Below are 21,122 nucleotides of genomic sequence, written 5' to 3'. Positions count from 1 at the left end.
ATAATTCTAAATCAAAGCATAAAAATATCACACATGAGTTAACACACATTATAGGCAATAAAATAAATATTAAATTATTTTATGCCTTGGTTTTGTGGTCCCGAAACCACATTTCGACTAGGGTCGTTTTAAGGTCGTCACAACTCTCCCCACTTTAGAAATTTTCGCCCCGAAAATCTTACCGTAAATAGGTTTGGATATTGCTCTTTCATAGAGTTCTCGGGTTCCCAAGTAGCTTCTTCTATCCGTGTTTGAGCCATAACACTTTCACTAGCGGAACCCTTTTGTTTCGCAACTCTTTCATTTCACGAGCTAGGATACGAATCGGTTCTTCTTCATAACTCATATCGGCTTGAATTTCAACCTCGATGGACTAATTACGTGCGACGGATCAGATCTATAGCGTCAAGCATTGAAACATGGAAGACGTTAGAATCTTTCCAAGTTCAGGGGCAAGATCAAACGATACGCAATCGGGCCAACTCGTTCGGAGATTTCAGACGGCCCAATGAATCTCGGCTCAACTTGCCCTTACGGCCGAATCTGAGTATCTTTTCCACGGCGAAACTTTAAGAAACACTTTATCTCCCACCGATACTCAATGTCCTTTCGTTTCAAATCCGCGATACGATTTTCGACGATCGGAGGCTATCTTCGATTTTCACGGATTACTTTTACTTACATTCAAAGATCTTTAATCAAATCCACTCCAAAAATTTTGTTCTCACCGAGCTCGGTCCAAAACAATGGTGTACGGCATTTACGCCCGCACAAAGCCTCGTAAGGCGCCATCTTAATACTTGATTGAAAACTATTGTTGTAAGCGAATTCAATCAAAGGTAGGTACCGTTCCCACGAACCATCGAACTCGAGGATGCAACATCTCAACATATCCTCAAGTATCCGAATTATACGCCGGATTGACCATCGGTTTGGGGTGAAAGGCGGTCTTTGAAATGCAACTTGGTGCCCAATGCTTCTTGTAATTTCTTCCAAAATCGCGAGGTGAACCTCGGATCTCTATCCGACACAATGTAAATCGGTACCCGTGTAATCTCACAACTGAGAAACGTACAATTCAGCTAGTTTATCCAATGAAAAATCCATACGCATTGTGGATAAAGTGAGCCGACTTAGTCGATCTATCAATAATAACCCAAATTGCATCCTTCTTACTTGTTGACAACGGCGGTCCGGACACAAAGTCCATTGTGACTCGATCCCATTTCCACTCGGGTATCGTGATCGGTCAAGTAACCTCAAGGCACTTGATGCTCCGCTTTCACTTGTTGACATATTAAACATCTTGCAACAAAGTCGGAGATGTCTCGCTTCATACCATGCCACCAAAACCGACGTTTCAACTCATTGTACATCTTCGTACTCCGGGTGGATTGCCATTCGCTACAATGAGCTTCGTTCGTAATTATCGAAATAAGTTCAATTCTTTGGAACACACAAACGACTTCAACCTCAAACAATCGTCATCATCAATTTGAAACTCCGATTCCTTGTTCGAACACACTCACCCGTTTTGCACGCAACTCCTCATCAATTTTCTCGAGCTTCACGAATTTGATGAGTCAACAATGGTTTGGCCTTTAATTCGCTACTAACACATTGTCGGGTAGGATAGACAAGTGTACATTCATCGTCAGAAAAACAAAAGTGATTTCGGCTTAAGGCATCCGCAACCACATTAGCCTTTCGGGTGATAGTCAATGACCACTCATAATCCTTTAACAGCTCGAGCCAACGTCTTTGTCGCAGATTTAAGTCTCTTTGAGTCATCAAATATTTGAGACTTTGTGATCCGAATACACATGGCACTTCTCACCAAATAAGTAATGTCGCCATATCTTTAAGGCGAATACGATGGCGACCAATTCGAGATCATGGGTCGGATAATTTTCTCATGTGGCTTTAATTGTCTCGACGATAGGCCACAACTCGACCTTCTTGCATCAATACGCAACCTAACCCAAGTAGGGAGGCGCCACTATAGATGACAAACTCTTTGCCGATTCGGTTTGTACTAGTAATTGGAGCTTCCGTCAAATGAGTTTTCAATTGGTCAAAACTTTTCCGACACTTTTCCGTCCATTCAAACTTGACATCTTTTCAAGCGGTTTCGTCATGGGTGTGGCTATCATCGAGAATCCTTTTACAAACCGTCGGTAGTAACCTAAGCAAGTCCCAAAAAGCTCGAACCTCAAGAATATTTCTTGGAGGTTTCAGTTGAGTATGGCTGAAATTTTGCTTGGGTCGACTCGAATACCCGATCACGAGATACCACGTGACCCAAGAAGCTAACCTCTTAACCGTAACTCACACTTGCTAAACTTAGCATATAACCGCTATCCCGTAAAATTTGCAACACTAATCTCGTGTGCTCGCATGTTCGGTCTCATCTCTTGAATAGACCAAGATGTCGCCGATGAACACAACTACGAACCGATCCAAATATGATCTCAAGATCCGATTCATCAAATCCATAAATACCGTAGGGCATTAGTGAGCCCAAACGGCATCACTAAGAACTCGTAGTGACCATATCTCGCTCAAGGCGGTTTTGGGTATGTCCGAATCTCGGATTCAGAATCGATAATAGCCCGATCTCAAATCTATTTTGAGAACACCGAGGCTCTTCGATTGATCGAACAAATCATCGATACGTGGTAACGGATACTTGTTCTTTATTGTCACTTTATTGTCGACGATAGTCGATGCACAACCTCATGGTTCCGCCCTTCTTTTCACAAACAACACCGGTGCACCCCAAGGTGAAAAACTCCAAGCAGCAAAACCTCTATCCATCAACTCTTGCAACCGAGCTTTCAACTCCTTTAATTCCGTTGGTGCCATACGATATGGAGCTATCGAAATCGGTGTGGTCCTGTACAAGCTCAATGCCAAACTCTATCTCCGAACAGTGGCAAACCCGGCAATTCTTGGAAAACGTCCGGTATTCACAAACCACCAAGCATGATTTGGGTTCTATTCCTAACTCCTTATCATCAAGTATATACGCAAGGTATGCTTCACACCCTTTTCTTACATATTTCGGGCCAACATTGATGATATTACAACCGGGAACCCTTCAAGTTCGTAGACTCAACTCGGATCATCTCGTTGTTTATGCATCTCAAATCAATAGTCTTGCTTTTGCAATTCACAACCGCATCATGCACGGTCAACCAATCCAACCCAAGAATAACATCAAATTCATCGAACGGCAAAAGCATCAAGTCCATGGAAAACAGTACCTCGAATTACTAGGGGCATTTCTTACACACTTTGTCGACCAAGACATAACGACCCAAAGGATTTGACACCGAATTACGAACTCAAGAGACTCAATAGGTAAAGTCTTTTTGGATGCTAAGGTTTCGCATATATAAGAATGAGTAGAACCGTGGTCAATCAAAGCAATCACATTAGTATCAAAGAGAGTGAAAGTACCGTAATAACGTCGGGCGAGGAGGCATCCTCGCGCTTGGCAGATAGCATAAGTCCTAGCTGGAGCTTGAGCCTCGGATCCGTCGCAAAGATCTCTAGATCCTCTCGACCACCACTAGCCTTGCCGTATTTCCGGATGGTCTACCTCGGCGGTGGTAGTACCGGCTTCCCACTCCGATCTACATTCTGCTCGCAGACAACCTCGGGCAATCTTTAATGAAGTGGTCAACTGATCCACACTTGTAACAGAGCGGTCACGGAATCTCTGACTTCAAAATGCCATTTGCCACAATATCGGCACTCGTCCTCTCTCGTCGATCATTCCCACCATCTTGGCGATCAAGTGATTCGTGTGGTCACAGGGGTCGATCGCGATCTCGTCTAGAAAAGCCCGAAGTGTCTCTAGATCGGCCTAAGCCATCTCTAAGTTTCTTTGATGATGTTGGAAGGGCTTCCCGAATACCTCTTACTGAAACTCCCTTGCTCCCGCTTCCGCTTTCCTTTTCTCCATACTAAACTCCTCGGCTTTGCATCGCTCGCTCGACGAGAGTCACAAACTCTGATTTCCAAAATGCCAACATACACTTTATCTCATCATTCAGTCCATCTTGAGCGTTTACATCACAGCTTCGAAGAAATGCATTCTCGCAGTCGGCTAAGCCTCACGAATTTTCGCTCATAGTCGTGAACCCACATGGAACCTTGTTTAAGTTCGAGAAATTCCTTTCGCTTTTGGTCCATAAATCTCGATCGATATACTTTTTCCGAAACTCGGTTTGGAAGAACTCCCAAGTTACTTGTTCATGGGCACAACAAGTCGAGTACTCCACCAATAGTAGGCGTAATCACGTAGCAAGGAGATGGTACACTTTAGGCATTCATCGGTGTACAAGATAGCTCATCGAGTACCGGATCGTGTTGTCCAACCAAAATTGACTTGCTCGGCATCATCACTATCCGTAGCTTTAAATTCAGAGCCCCATGTTTTCGGATTCTATCAACTGGGGCTTATTCGACCTTATTTGGTCAATTACGGAGGCATTGTAGGTGCGGGGTTGTGTTTGTTGGGAATGGAGGTTGTGGAACAGCCAGTATTAGTTCGAATGTATTGGTTGAACCAATCATTCATCACGCTATAAAAGGCTTGTCTAGCCTCGTCATTCGGATTGCTAGCAACAGGTTGAGAGTCCGCGGCGCTGTCCCTTGTGCGGGAGCAGCGCCACACTCTCCACATCATCGCCTATCGCTTCGGTTGGGATCGGGATCCATTACTATAAATAAACACAAGTTCAAACGCGTAAATCACCACACTATCATATAATCACATAAAATGGCATGTATAGCTAGACCCAAACGCATTACGGTAGTCCTAGAATCGACTAAACCGTAGCTCTGATACCAATAAAATTGTAACACCCGAACCCGAGACCGTCACGAGTCGAACGCGAGGTGTTAACAGACTTCAACCCACTTATTGACAATTTTCAGACAAGCTGCCAATCTGAGTACTAGTCGCTCTAAAATTCATAACTTGAGTTTTACAACTCGAAAATCAGTTCCGTAAATTTTTCCTGAAACTAGACTCATATGTCCATCTACATATTTTTTCTAGAATTTTGGTCGAGCCAATTAGTACAGTTTATTAGTTAAAGTCTCGCCTGTTGTAGGGATCGACTACACTGACCTTTGTGCGTTACGAATTGATATCTCCCTGTACAGGGCTTCAATACTAATGCCGTTTGTTTCTATAGAAACTAGACTCAGAGAGGAATCTACACATATATGGAATGACTCCTAATTATCTCTGGTTAATTTACAATGATTTTCCAAAGTTGGAACAGGGGATCCAGAAACCGTTCTGGCCCTATTTCACAAGAACTTTAAAATCTGTTAACTTATAACTCATATGACCATTTCGTTTCTTCCATATGAAAGTAGATTCATCAAGGTACACTTACATAATTTATTTGCTATTTAATACCATTCCTACTATTTTTAGTGATTTTTCACATCCACGTCACTGCTGCTGTCAGCATCTGCCTTTAGTAGGCTTTACCTATTTCATACTTTCCATGATTCAATTGGCCCTTTTACATACATAGCACAAAGCGTGATCATGATTAACCATTCCAATGGCTAATCGTTTCAAAATAATTCCATACCTCATAAGGGTCAACATACAAACGATTATAGTTCTATGCTAAAACGATATAAGCCATTTTCGCATGGCTATCCAAGTTTACACAAACGGAAGGTACATGACCTTCAACAAAGGATGGTCCTATACATGCCATTTCAAAGTTCAACCAAAATTTGTACCAAAATGGGGCTTCGATAGTGTGGATGACTTCGACTTCTTTGATCCCGAATCCGATAGCTAACGAGCTAAACCTATAAAACAGAGAGCCAAAGCAACGGGTAAGCATTTTAATGCTTAGTAAGTCTCAAGCAATGAAATCAGCTTTGACTAAGGTATTTTATTCACATGGCTAATTAAACCACTTTACTAATTCACATTCCCATACTCATACTTATTTCACATCACCGACCCTTATGTTCATACACAAAAGAACAACTTAGCCCAAGGCCGGTAGCTCGTTTATCAACTTAGCGCATACTTACTTGTAAGAATTCAATTAGTACAAGCACATACAAACATACCTCATTGCTGGAATTTTCACAAGTGTATAAGCTGAAATTTTCACAGCAAGATTGCTCACTTCCGAATCACATACTTTCGGGATTTAACCGGATATAGCGACTCGCACGATTGCCTTCGGGTCATAACCCGGATTTGGTGACTTGCACAAAGGCCTTCGGGTCTTAGCCCGGATATATCAACTCGCACGAATGCCTTGGTCTTAGCCGGATATATCAACTCGCATACGAATGCCTTCGGTCTTAGCCCGGATATATCAACTCATACGAATGCCTTCGGTCTTAGCCCGGATATATTTCCAATGTTCACTTACATATATATCAATATTCAAGACACGTCCATAGTTCATTTTCGTTACTAAAGCTCTAACACAAAATATCTATCAACCTTTACTATTTCGGCTCAATGGCCACACAAACAAGGAGCATAATTTTGATATAATTCAAGTAGGGTCATCACTCAAGACTTACCTTGGATGTTGTCGAGCGATTTCGACGGCTATTCAACTACTTTTTCCTTCCCTTTATCGGATTTAGCTCCCTTTGCTCTTGAGCTAATTTACACAAATTTAACTTATTAAAATCTCATCATGATAGCTTATGGCGAATATGACAAGGAGTGTAAATGGTCATATGGCCATCCTTTAGCTCAAATACACAATGGTCATGCACATTTTACATCACAACAAGCAATTCAATACATTCAAACATCAACGTGAAGTTCAAAGTACTTGGCCCTTATATACATTAGGCATCAAAGTTGTATATGTACGAAATCATAAATCGAACTCAACACATTAGTTAATATTCCTCTTAGCGAATTTTCTAAGCCAAGAATAGGCATCAATATGCTTGCCTCAAACCGAATGCATGCACACTAATTACCCCTCATGTGGCCGAATATACACTTAATACCACACAAAAAAACAGCATACATTTTACTACTAACACATTACATATCGTAATTCATTGCACATCTCTTATTTACTTCATAATCAACACATCATCACAAGCAAATATACACTTTGAATTAGTATATATGTCATACCAATCCATCATGTGCAAACATATATTCATGTAGGTGCAAGGGCGAATTCTCAAGTGGCTTATATCCAAATATATACACATTTCCAAAGCTTAAATCTTACTTACCATGCAACATGCATGAATTATACTTATGGATATATCATGGCGAATACCACAACACCACACCATTTCAATTTGGTCATGGTGAAACAAAGAACTTAGTATCTCATTCAAAAAATGCTAAAAGAAAATCTAAGAATCTTCAATCCTCCATCACATGTATCACTTTCAAGCTTGTTATTTAACATGCAATGGCATTAACACCACATTCACTTTGGCGAATTTCATTCCCATGACATAACAAGGATTTGAACCATGGGCTAACAAGAACATTAAGCTAGCAACTAAAAACATGCATGAACCTCAAACATACCTTAATCTTGATGCAAGTTTAGCCAACCTCTTCCTAATCCTCTTCCAAACCAAGTATGAAGCAAAACTCCTTCCTTAACCTTAGTATTTTCGCCAACAAGAGAGTGAAAAGAGATGAACAAAATTTTTCTTTCTTCCTTTAGGACATTCGGCCAAGCTATGGAGGAAGATGGACACTTTTTTTTGTTTCTCATCTACTAACATTAATTGTTTATTCCATAACCCTTATTTTATTCTTTCCATCATAACCCATTTACCAAACATGTTTCATGACATGATTTTTGCCCATAAATCCTTGTCATGGCCGGCCACTAGCTATGGGAAATTTGACATGCAAATCCATTGTTTTGCATGCATCCTTTAATTAGTCATCACACATTTCCCTCATACTTTCAAAGTTTATTACTAGGTCCTTTCTAGTGAAATTCACATCTATAATTCTAAATCAAAGCATAAAAAATATCACACATGAGTTAACACACATTATAGGCAATAAAATAAATATTAAATTATTTTTATGCCTTGGTTTTGTGGTCCCGAAACCACATTTCGACTAGGGTCGTTTTAAGGCTGTCACAAAGCAGCTGCATAAGTCAATGAGAAATGCTGGCTTGGGTAAAACGTCTGAATAGTGGAGGCAAGAAATCCAAGAGGAAAAGGCTAAGGCTAATTGGTGAAAGAGAAAGTTCCTTGATGCTCAGGCTCGAGAAGTCGCTTGTAAAAAGAGTTTGGACGATAGCCAAAATGAAAAATAGATGTTAAGAGCTCGGGTGGCAAAGTTAGAAACGGTACTACAGCAACATCGGAGTCGTAACTCAGTGATTGAATTAAGGGCTAGCCTAAGTAAGATTGAGAATTTGAAGGGGAAAGTAGAAGAACTTGAGACTACACTTCAGAACTGTGAGTATCAAATTGAATTATTGGAAGCAAATAATGAGCAACTAGGGGAGCAACTTCACCGATCTCAAGATCAGGTCCGAGATAGGGATTACCTCATGGGCGAAGCTATAGCTCAGATACGAGAGGTGGCTGATCATTTACAGACCTTGGTAGTCCAAACAGATGTGCTAAGAGTCAAATATGAGTTAAAGTCAGATCGAGGGCGAGAGTTAGCTTGCCTTCTTAGGAAAGTAAAAGCTTTGGGTGTTAGGGCAAGACTGTATATGTAATTCATTTTATGTAAAAGATTTTGTTTTTCAATGAAGTTTTCTAAATAGAATTGAATATGAATCAACGTCTTCTTTTTGCATTCATGTCATGCATTTTCATTGCATAGCATTATAAACATTAAGTTGCACAAAAGAACCCTATTAATTAGCGATAATTTATCTAGTTACCCTGGAACATCGCTACTATACACGAAGAAAAACAAAGGATATGGATCAGAGGTTAGAGAAGTTAGAACAAATGCAAAAGGAGATGCAGGAGTAACTGCAAGCTCAGATGCAAGAACAGCTGGCTAGGATCCAGCAGGAGATGAGGGATCAAATGCTGGAGTCCCAGAAAAACATGCTGGAATCACAGAACAACATGATAAGCCAGCTGACACAGCTGTTTAAGGAGGGTCTGACTAAGGAAAAGGCCCTATGGTTGATACTGGGAATGACAACGATGACTCTGCTTGTCCTACAAGCTTTGGCCCAGTAAACATTCAAGCACAGCCATCAAGGGTGTCTGTTAATGTTAAACCTCTGTATCAAACCGGCACTTCGGCACTGGTAAACTTCCCAATGGGCTCGTGCTCTAACCCTGGAGACAATATGGAAAATCCCACGGTCCCTGATTTCGATGAGGTTGAAGGGGAAAAAGTAAGGGCGGAGCTCTCAAAGCAACTCGAGGATCGGTGCAAATGGATAGAGGAGAAGTTCAAGGAGCTAGAAAGTGCTGATCATTACTGCAAAGTTGATGCAAAGGAGCTCAGTTTGGTCCTGGACTTAGTACTTCCTCCGAAGTTCAAGATGCTAGAATTTGAAAGGTATAATAGAACCAGCTGCCCTGAGGCTCACATTACAATGTTCTGCCAGAGAATGACGAGATATGTCAACTATGACCAATTGTTGATTCACTACTTTCAGGATAGCTTGACTGGGGCAGCAGCCAAATGGTACAATCAGTTGAGCCGTGCTCAGGTCAAATCATGGAAGGATTTGGCGCAGGCCTTCATGAAACAGTATGGCCATGTGACCGATATAGCGCCTGACAGGATTACATTACAGAACATGGAGAAAAGGTCAGGTGAAAGCTTCAGGAAATACGCCCAGAGGTGGAGGGAAGTCACTACGCAAGTCCAACCACCACTGCTGGAAAAAGAAACGACTATGCTATTTATTAATACCTTGAAGGTACTTTTCATTAATCATATGTTGGGGAGTGCAACTAAGAGTTTCGCAGACATAGTAATGTTTGGCGAAATGATAAAAAATGCAATAAGGTGCGGTAAGATAGAAACGGGGGAAAGCACGAGAAGGTCAGCCCCGAAGAAAAAGGAAAACAAAGTAAGCAATGTGAGCTCAGGCTATTCAAAGCCTGTCATCGTTAATCAATCTAGAACGGTAGTCACAGGCCAACAAGCTTCACCAAGGCAAGAGCCCAGCACCAGGAGAGATACGGAGAAGATACAGAGTACCCTTATCCCAGTGACATATAATGAGCTGTACAAAAGCCTATTCGATGCATATATTATAGCACCATCCTATCTAAAACCATTGCAGCCCCTATACCTCAAGTGGTATAACGCAATCAGTATGAATACCATACAGGGACTGTGGGGCATTCAATAAAAAGCTGCATCTCGTTTAAGAAGTTAGTCGAGAAGCTCATCAACATGGGTGTTGTGAAGTTCGATGACGCACTTGTGGTAGGTAACCCATTACTCAACCATACTGATGGTAGGGTAAATGCAGTAATCGAGAATGTGGGAAGGAGAGTTAAGTTGAACGCAGATGAGGTAAAGACTTTGTTCAGGGAAGTTTGGAAGAAAATGCTGGAAGTGGGGCTGATCACGCAGAGTTCAAGGAGCAACTCCCGAGAAGTGAGGGACTATTGCGAATTTCATTGCGAGAAGGGCCATGAAATCCAGAGTTGCAAGAAATTCAGAGCCTTAGTCCAGGGCTTAATAGACAATGAAGAGTTAGAGTTCTTTGAGTTTACCAGAGAAGAGGACGTATGTGCTTCTGAAGAGAAGTCGATAGAGAAGGGTTGTGAGGCTAGTCACCCAGTGGTCCTCATTTCACGGCCAAAAATTAGTGAAGCTGAAGCAAGGGTGGCACCAATAATAGTTATCCAAAAGCCCAAGGCTTTCCATTTTAAGGATAGCAAAAAGGTGCCTTGGAATTATAACAGTAGTGTAACAGTTTCGGAAAAGGAGAGTTTAGTCGATACACTAAGCACAGAAGACGAACCTGTAAAGAAGAAGTCCTTTGTGATCAGACAAGGAGAAAGGATGACAGAACCACTGGTTAATTAACCAGTAATGGAGAACGAAGCCCAAGAATTTTTGAAATTCCTGAGACACAGCGAGTATAGTGTTGTGGAACAATTACACAAGCAGTCAGCTCACATATCAATATTGACTTTGCTTTTGAGCTCAGAGACGCACCGTGATGTACTGATGAAGGTGTTGCACGAAACTTATGTCACTGACGACATTTCGGTAAACAAACTAGACCGTCTTGTCAGTAACATAAGCGCCGACAACTTCATTTCCTTTAGTGATGATGAAATACCACTGGGGGGCATGGGATCTACCAAAGCTTTGCACATTACTACTCGCTACAAGGGGTATACGCTACCAGGGATGTTGATTGACAATGGTTCGGCACTGAACGTCTTGCCTCTGTCCATATTAAACCGATTGCCTATAGATAGCTCTCATATGAAGACATGCCAAAATATAGTGAGAGCATTTGACGGCACTGAAAGGAAGGTAATGGGAAGGATAGAGATACCTCTTCTGATCAGGCCAAATACTTACGAGGTAGACTTCCTAGTAATAGACATCAAACCTTCTGATAATTATTTATTGGGAAGGCTTTGGATTCATTCAGCAGGGGCAGTACTATGATCGTTGCATTAGAAATTAAAGTTGGTGACGGAGGGCCGGCTAATAACAATAATTGCTGAAGAGGACATTATCGCATCCGTTACTAGCGATGCACTGCACATTGACAGTGATAGCGAAGGGGTTGAATGTTCATTTCGATCATTAGAGTTCGTGAATGCAGCCTTCATCTCTGAATGAGGCAGAATCTCGGTGCCCAGACTCTCTAAAGCTACGAAGATGAGTTTACAACTGACAGTAGGAAGAGGAACGTTGCCCAGAAGGGGATTTGGGAAATATCTCCACGGACGAGTGGAAGTCCCAATTTTAGCAAGTAAGTGGGACCGTTTTGGCTTGGGTATAAGCCAGACGCACAACAGGGAAAGAAAGAGTTGGAGAGGAAGCAGGAAAAGAGAAGAGCAAGATTAAGCAGGGCAGAGGTCAAATGGGAGCCAATGACCTTTCCCCATATATCCAGTACATTCGTGGTAGGAGGAGTTGTCCATCCTAAATTGAAATTCACAGATGAAGGAACGGTTGAGGGAATGATGAAGATTCTGAGCATCAATGCCATATTAAAAGAAGGATCGAGAGAAACAAGCCTAGTGGGCGTTTGCTCCTATGAGCCTAGAAGTGTTCTGAACAACTGGACTGTAGAAGAACTTCTTGTAGTTTTTAGAACTAATACAGAGTAATGTTCAAAACACGCTTACTATTTTTTTAGCCTAGGAACAATAAGAAATCTTCTGTGAAATAGGCCCATGTTCAAATCATTTATGCTTTCAATAAAGATGCATTTTTCATACCTCATCAAGCAATTATTCTTTTTCCATTTATACCATACAAATAAAGTTCTTAGATATTCTTTCATACCTACAATAGGTACCTAGATGTCGATGTCATGAGTAACACTGCTATGAATCCAGAATTCTCTTTCGAGTAAAGACATGTGCCTACAGGGATCACAGGTTTTTGAAGATGACGAAAATAGTAGTTTATCTTTGGATTTGCTGAGGATGGTGGAACGGGAAGAAAAGTAGATTTTTCCTTAAGAAAGATAATTGAGATTGTGACCTTGAAAGTGGCGAATGAGGTGAAAATTGGCACTTGTATAAAGGAGGAAACCAAGCAGAATCTCATTAAGCTATTGCAAGAATTCAGAGATGTTTTTGTATGGTCGTATCAAGACATGCCAGGGTTAAGAACTGATATTGCAGTGCATCGCATCCCCATAAGAGAGGAGTGTAAGCCAGTTCAACAGAAGCTCCGAAAGATGAGACCCGATGTGGAAGTAAAGATAGGGGAAGATGTCAAGAAACAATTTGATGCTGGGTTCTTACAAGCGGTTAACTACTCAGAATGGGTAGCCAACGTTGTCCCTGTCCCTAAGAAGGATGGAAATGTGCGAATGTGCGTAGATTATAGAGATCTAAACAAGGCTAGCCCAAAGGACAATTTCCCGTTGCCTCACATTGACACCCTAGTGGACAATACGGCAGGGTATTCACTATTTTCTTTTATGGATGGGTTTTCTGGATACAATCAGATCAAGATGCACCCTGAAGACATGGAAAAAACCACGTTCATAACCCTATGGGGATCGTTCTGCTATAAGGTGATGCCCTTCGGGTTAAAGAATACGGGAGCGACATACCAAAGAGCCATGGTAACCTTATTCCATGACATGATGCATAAAGAGATCGAGGTCTATGTAGATGACATGATCTCAACGTCCCGGACAGAGAGGGAGCACGTTCAAGTTTTAAGGAAATTGTTCTCAAGATTGAGAAAATTTCAGCTAAAGCTTAATCCAACCAAATGCACTTTCGAGCCAGGTCAGGAAAATTACTTGGTTTCATGGTCAGTGAAAAGGAAATTGAGGTTGACTCAAATAAAGTCAAGGCTATACAAGAGCTGCCTCCGCCCCGCACTTAGAGAAAAGTTCGAGGTTTCCTGGGAAGGTTAAACTACATCACCCGGTTTATTTCACAGCTGATAGAAAAATGTGATCCCGTATTTCGTCTTCTCAAGAAACATAATCCAGGCGTGTGGGACGACGAATGTCAAATGGCTTTTGACAAAATCAAACAGTACCTGGCTAATACTCCGGTGCTAGTACCACCCAGTCCTGATAAGCCTTTGATTCTGTATATGACCGTGTTTGACAACTCAATAGGATGTGTGTTGGGCCAACATGATGAGACAGGAAAGAAGGAAAATGCGATATATTACCTCAGCAAGAAATTTACTGAGTGTGAAATGAGATACTCGCCAATTGAGATATTATGTTACGCCTTGGTCTGGACGACTCGGAGGTTGAGGCAGTACATGTTGTACCACAGGACTTGGTTAATCTTGAAACTAGACACTCTTAAATACATGATGGAGTCAACCACCTTGAATGATCGAATGACCCGATGGCAAATTCTGCTATCTGAATTTGACATAATCTATGTGAACCAGAAGGCTGTGAAGGGAAGCGCAATAGCAGATTTTCTAGCTAGCAGAGCTCTAGAAAACTATGAGCCCTTGAACTTTGATTTCCCCAATAAGGATCTAATATATGTGGCGACTGCTGAAGAGGACACGCCCGAAGATCATTCTTGGAAACTAAATTTCGATGGGGCATCAAATGCCGTTGGTAACAGAGTTGGGGCAGTCTTGATATCCCCAAACATAGATCATTATCCATTCACTTGTAAGCTGGATTTTGACTGCACAAACAATATGGCAGAATACGAAGCATGTATCATAGGAATTCGAGTAGCCATAGACCGCAAAATCAAGGTGCTAGAGGTATATGGAGACTCTGCATCGGTGATCTATCAACTTAAAGGTGCATGGGAGACGCGAGATCCCAAGCTGATCAGTTATCGAAAGTTAGTTCTGGAGTTAATTGAGCAGTTTGATGACATCAACTTCTTTTATCTCCCACATGATGAAAACCAGATGGCCGATGCCCTGGATATATTAGCTTTTATGATCAGAATAAATGAACAAGAAGATATGAAGCCAATCCAGATGAATATTTGTGAGTCTCCGGCTCATTGCTGTAATATAGATGAAGAAGAGGAGAGAGATGATCATCCTTGGTATCATGACATTCTAAAATATGTAAAGAACCGTGAATACACAGAACAAGCAACTGAAAATGACAAGAGAGCGTTGAGAAGGCTCGCCAATGACTATGTCTTAGATAGGGAGATCTTGTATAAAAGGAGGAAGGATCAGATGTTGTTAAGATGTGTTGATGCTGTCAAAATGAAGAAAATCCTGGAAGAAGTCCATGAGGGTGTCTGTGGGACGCATGCCAATGGTTTTACAATGGCCCGACAAATCATGAGATTTGGGTATTACTGGTCCACAATAGAGGGAGATTGCATCCGTTACGCCAAGAAGTGCCATAAGTGCCAAATTTATGGAGACAAGATCCATGTGCCTCCTTCACCTCTCCATGTTATGACTTCCCCATGGCCTTTCTCAATGTGGGGCATGGACATCATTGGGCCAATTTCGCCAAAGTCTTCTAATGGTTATCGATTTATTTTTGTGGTCATTGATTATTTTACCAAATGGGTTGAGGCCGCTTTATACGCCAATGTCACAAAGTCGGCAATTAGCAAGTTCTTAAAGAAGGAGATCATTTGTCGCTATGGTATGCCGGAAAGAATCGTATCTGACAATACGTTGAATTTGAACAATAGCGCGATAGTGGAAGTCTGCAGCCAGTTCAACATTAAGCACCATAACTCGTCACCATACTGCCCGAAAATGAATGGCGCGGTTGAGGCAACTAATAAAAATATCAAGAAAATTGTGGGAAAAATAACTGAAACCTACAAGGATTGGCATGAAAAGTTGCCATTTTCCCTTTTTGCCTATCGAACTTCTGTTAGAACTTCTACGGGGGCAACACCTTTCTCATTGGTTTATGGGATGGAGGCAGTTTTACCCATTGAAGTCAAAATCTCTTCTTTTCGGGTATTATCAGAGCTGAAATTGGACGAAGTAGAATGGATCCAATCCCATTATTGTAACACCCCGTACCCGAGACTGTTTTCAGAGTCAAACACGAGGTGTTAACGGGCTTAATTCATTACTTAAACGGCTCATACAATTCGTTTTAAATTTTCTAGACAAGCTGGCTAACTGCATCGCAGTCGCTTTAAAAATCATATCTCGAGTTCCAAAACTTGAAATTCAATTCTGTAAATTTTTCATGAAACTAGACTCATATATCTATCTAGTAAATTTTTTTTAAAATTTTTGGTCAGGCCAATTAGTACAGTTTATTTGTTAAAGTCTCCCCTATTTTAGGGTTCGACTACTCTGACCTCTGTGCATTACGAAAGATATCTCCCGGTACAGGGCTTCAATGCCTATGTAGTTTGTCTCTAATGAAACTAGACTCAATAATGAATCTGTACATATAAAGCATGACTTCTAATTATCTTTGTAAAATTTATGGTGAATTTCCAAAATCAGAACAGGGGATCCAGAAATCGCTCTGGCCCTGTTTCACAAAAATTTAAACATCTCATAAAATATAGCTCATATGGTCGTTTTGTTTCTTCCATATGAAAATAGAGTCATCAAGCTTCGATTACATAACTTATTCATTATTTAATTCCATTTCTACTATTTTTAGTGATTTTTCAAATTCACATCACTCTGCTGTCTCTGCATCTATTTTTAAGGTAAATTTTACCTATTTCATGGTATTCCATGGATTAACTAGTAATTTGACATACATATCACCAAATATGATCATGATTAGCCATTCCAATGGCTAATCATTACCAAGCATTTCCATACTACTCAATAACCATATCATAAGTGTAACACCAAAATGATCACCATGACATACGGCATAATAATCAAATAGACTTAGACTATTACTCAACCAAAACCGAATTGAACCTAAGATTAAAGTCATTCTCAATGCATGAAATGCTTATCACAAACATCATCCATTCAGTAGTAATCGATCACTTTAACTAAAACGAATTTAAACCACTATCACCATAACCAAATTATCAAGACCAAACTTACTAAAACTTATAACTAAGTACCCATAAGACCAAATCCAAACTTAACATTTAAGCCATATTCGCATGGCTAAAAGTATACATATCAAAGTTCAAACAAAACATAATAGCCTATACATGCCGAAATGTTCTCTTAGACCAACTAAGAAGAAGGTACCAAAAAGTTGCAAGCTGGCGTGATGACTTCGACGATGGTCCCGAGCACACAAAATGGGTCAAAGAAACCTAAATAAGTAACAAGTAAACACACCAAATGAGTATATAACTCAGTAAGTCATAAGCATTACACTACCGTCCATTAATAAAAGATCATAAGAGAAAACAAACAATGCAAGATCAATTACTCTATCCATACCGAACTATGATATAATTTCTTAGATTTTCGGTTCAATCTCATGCCAAGTCCTACAATCATACCAAATACCAAAACAACCCAATTGATTCAGATTCATTTCCTCATAGCATGGAACAATGATGCACTAGGTAAATTTATACATACACATCACATGTCTCAAATTCGATATTTTAGTTAATAGTTCTATCACTTAGTTCTTTCATGCACCTTTTATATTATCAATCGTATTTGCACACATAGTGCTAATTACACTCGCACACATAGTGCCATAGTAAACCTCACACATAGTGCATTGGATTTTCTCTCATGCTTCAGCATCCAAATCGGCACACCTAGTGCCACTTAATTCCACACACATAGTGTCGTATGTCAACTCATTATGATAAGGCAATTTACTTAACTCAAATAGTACATATGGTTACATTAATAAATAGGAAAATCACTCCAAAAGAATACCTAACAAGAGGAATTCTTTTATGATTCACTAATATTATTTATATACAAGCTGGTCAACCTTACAAAAATGCTTAAGGACTTACCTTAAGTCGGATGGAATGATTCCCAATCGACTACTCAATATTCTTTGCTTTGCCTTTGCTTGTTTCCCCTCCTTTGGTTTCTTGAGCTAGAATAAATAAGTTAATAGTTTAATTTACCTTGCAAGATATTCATAAATATGTAAATTTAATGATTCCACTTCTTCTTACAACCCTCCTTGTTCCAAATATCAAAATTTCAACTAATGTTTATATTATATCTCAAAGCCGAATGTATTATCATTATCAAAATAACATTTGGTCATCATTTTGTCATTCAACACATTTTTTTCACTTCATAAACATTTTGACCGTATACTTCTAAACTAGCAAAAGCTCCCCATTTATTCGTACTATCTTTTAAATACTATCAAGTTCATATACTTCTAATTTCTTAAGTTCAACATCTTAATGCCCATTATAGCCACTCCCATAATCTAAATTTAAAAATCGGCAACACCCACATTTCAACTATCTTAGCCGAATACTCCTCAACACTTAGACTAAAGTATGCACATTAAACTTAATACAACTTTCATTATACCTTTCACCCTAAAACATAATTTATAAATCTTGCCCTTCCTTCCATGTTTCGGTCAATTATTCAATTTACCTCATAACATGAACATTTTTTTCAACTAATCTAGCATGACTCATTCGGCCTTAACAATGAACCACTTTTCATACAAGGACAAAAATAAATCAAATGAACCTTCCATTTAAACCCCATTCTATCTTCTACTTATTCAATAATACATGTAAACAACTACTAATTCTAGTACTTTGATACACGGTTTAGTGCCCAACCATCATAAAAGTTTGAATTTTTCTTAATATTGTCAAAATACATTCACAAATTAACTTAAACATATAAGAAGATTTAACTAACACTTCAAAACTTACCTCCTACTAGCAAGAAGTAGTGCCGAATTGCCTTAATGAGAATTTTCCTTTTTCTTTTCTTTGGTTTCGGTTTTTGGAGGAAGAAGGAGATAAACACACTCTCTCTCCTTAAATTTCTTCTTTATTCATCTATTTTTCTTATTAAATCATTTTATTTTAAATATTTTAATCATTTTCTAACCAAATATTATAATTAATTGAATTTAGTGGAGGGTCATCACCACTTGGCCGACCACTTTTGAATTTTGGGTATTTTGACATGCAAACCCAAGCTTTCACACTTTGTAGTTATTTGGTCCTTACAATTTGTCTATCATATTTTCTAAGTTTCTCAACTAGGATCTTTCAAGAAAAATCCACATTCATAAGTCTAAATTAAAACATCAAATTTTCACACATGCACTAATACACATAGAGGATATGCAACTAAATTTTAAATGAATTTTATGACTCGATTTTGTGGTCCCGAAACCACATTCCGACTAGGGTCGAATTAGGGCTATCACAATTATGATCAACTAAACTTGATTGAAGAAAAGAGGCTGAAGGCTATTCGTCATGGTCAAATGTACCAAAAGAGAATGATACGAGCTTACAACAAAAAAGTTCGCCCTAAGGTATTCCATGAGGGGGACTTAGTATTGAAAAAGATTCTCCCTATGCAAAAGAATTTCAGAGGGAAATGGATGCCAAACTGGGAAGGACCTTATGTAGTGAAAAAGGCCTTTTCTAGAGGAGCATTAATATTAGCTAAAATGGATGGCAAAAGCCAGCCTAACCCAGTGAATGCAGACTCAGTCAAGAAGTACTTCGCTTGAGGAGGAAAGGGGCCAAGGTGAAAACCCGCAAAGGGCACCTTGAGTTCAAAAAAAAAACCGAAGAGGCCAAGGCGAAAACCCACAAAGGGCGCTTTGAGACCAAAGGGGCTTTGAATTGAAAACCCGTAAAAGGGCAATTCAAATGTTTGATAAGAAATGGGGCATGCGCTAGCCATCTTGTACCTGAGTTAACAATAATAAGATATGCTACATCTTAAGGGCATCGACAAAGTACTACAGATCTCCTAGACACATGTGGAACTTAGAGTGGTCTTCAAGAAGTTCGTACAGAGAAGCTCAGGCCAAGATATCTGGGGCACCAGTTTCACTTTCCCATTCTTTGTATTTTACCAATATTTGCTTTCTTTGCTCAATCCATTCTTTACGGATTTTGTTCATAATAAACTTTAGTCTTATCCATGTCTATAATCTTTTTCAAGCATTTCATATTGAAATAATGGTTAATGAACTAATAACGCTTTCACAAAAGAAGTTTTGCATATTACTCTGAAAGGTCTCTAAATAATACAAGAACCTGAAACAGGACAATTATTTAAAACTCACCAGACTTAAAGGGCTGGAAACGTAGGAGAGATAAGGGTTCAACCACCTCTTCAGGTTCTCTGCTATTAGTTGAACGAGAAAACATACGTCAAGGATATTACCTTAGCAAACAGCAAGCAATGACAAATCAAGCGTTAAAATGGATCATTCTTATGACATTTTGCATTCTTTCATCTAAACATTCATAATACATTTAGTTAGGAGCATTTGATTCATTCTGATCATGGCATCCTAATCATTTGACATAAGTATAGGCCCCAGGAAATCACTTTTACAGGTGGATTCCCCAGTGGACAACGTAGCAAGATTGACTAAAATTTCAGCAAGCTTTAACTTCCTAAGCAATAGGGTAACAAGCTGAAGATTACAAATCTTATCTCCCTAAGCAATAGTGGAGCAGATCAAAGATACAAGCCTTAACCCCCTAAGCAGTAGGGTAATAGGCTAAAATTTACAGATCTGGGCTCATCGAGCAGTGGTGGAGCAGGTCGAAGACTCGCCTTAACCCCCTAAGCAGTAGGGTAACAGGCTAAAATTTACAGATCTGGGCTTACCGAGCAGTGGTGGAGCAGGTCGAAGACTCGCCTTAACCCCCTAAGCAGTAGGGTAACAGGTTAAAATTTACAGATCCTGGCTCTCCGAGCAGTGGTGGAGCAGGTCGAAGACCCGTCTTAACCCCTTAAGCAGTAGGGTAACAGGCTAAAATTACAGATCTTATCTTCGCTGAGCAAGAGCGGAGCAGATAAAGTTTCAACAAATTGTATCTTCATGAAACAACTATGAGGCATTTGGAAGCAATAGGATGTAGTAGGTTGCGATAAGGTTACACTAAGAAGCCAAGATCTGACAGGATCGGGCAAAATTAGCCTTTGTAATCTTTGCTTCGTTCCCATTACATGACAACGAGCAAAGAGAGGAAGCTGTTAAGCCTAATTTATGCCCATGGCCCAATACATTTAAAACCCAAAACAATTAACTAAGTAAACCTAACCCAATCTCTAAGCCCAATACACCCAATAACCCAATACCCCAAAACCCACCTAAACCTCTCTCCCAACAGACACCAAGCGGCCCCCTCCCACACGCCATCGCCTAACTCAAGATCAGACGTTACATTTCACAGAACCCACGGCCTCCGTGATCCTCGCCATACCTACAAACGTACAGCAGCAAAACATCTGTAAAAAGGGCTATAAAATCCCTCGAAAAACATTGTAAAGGGGACCTTTTTTTCCTTTTCTTTTCAAGAGAAACGAGTTACGATTTTTTTTTGAATACAACAAG

The 21,122-nt window shown here is 40.0% G+C and overlaps 2 protein-coding genes across 2 annotated transcripts; both read left to right on the top strand.

The window, feature by feature from the left end:
* Positions 1-9,161: 9,161 nt before the first annotated feature.
* Positions 9,162-11,041, top strand: LOC108484966 (uncharacterized). Its single transcript, XM_017788839.1, has 2 exons — positions 9,162-10,197; positions 10,335-11,041. The coding sequence occupies exons 1-2, from the start codon at positions 9,162-9,164 to the stop codon at positions 11,039-11,041; spliced, it is 1,743 nt and encodes a 580-aa protein (XP_017644328.1).
* Positions 11,042-11,047: 6 nt separating this feature from the next.
* On the top strand, positions 11,048-19,274 carry LOC108484965 (uncharacterized). Its single transcript, XM_017788838.1, has 8 exons — positions 11,048-11,500; positions 11,980-12,282; positions 12,609-13,562; positions 13,607-13,912; positions 14,078-14,255; positions 14,349-14,908; positions 15,044-15,595; positions 19,125-19,274. Exons 1-8 carry the CDS (start codon positions 11,048-11,050, stop codon positions 19,272-19,274), a joined length of 3,456 nt encoding a protein of 1,151 aa, XP_017644327.1.
* Positions 19,275-21,122: the final 1,848 nt, after the last annotated feature.

Source organism: Gossypium arboreum, chromosome 3, assembly GCF_025698485.1.
Source record: "Gossypium arboreum isolate Shixiya-1 chromosome 3, ASM2569848v2, whole genome shotgun sequence".
Classification (NCBI taxonomy): Eukaryota; Viridiplantae; Streptophyta; class Magnoliopsida; order Malvales; family Malvaceae; genus Gossypium; species Gossypium arboreum.
This window is presented reverse-complemented; position numbering and strand designations above follow the sequence as displayed.

Coding starts and splice junctions, on each gene's coding strand:
- LOC108484966 (XM_017788839.1), top strand. CDS start 9,162: ATGGTTGATACTGGGAATGACAACGATGACTCTGCTTGTCCTACAAGC. Junction 10,198..10,334: donor AGATACGGAGAAGATACAGA/GTACCCTTATCC, acceptor AATACCATACAG/GGACTGTGGGGCATTCAATA.
- LOC108484965 (XM_017788838.1), top strand. CDS start 11,048: ATGGAGAACGAAGCCCAAGAATTTTTGAAATTCCTGAGACACAGCGAG. Junction 14,909..15,043: donor TGGAAGAAGTCCATGAGGGT/GTCTGTGGGACG, acceptor TATGGAGACAAG/ATCCATGTGCCTCCTTCACC. Junction 15,596..19,124: donor TCAAAATCTCTTCTTTTCGG/GTATTATCAGAG, acceptor CCTATGCAAAAG/AATTTCAGAGGGAAATGGAT.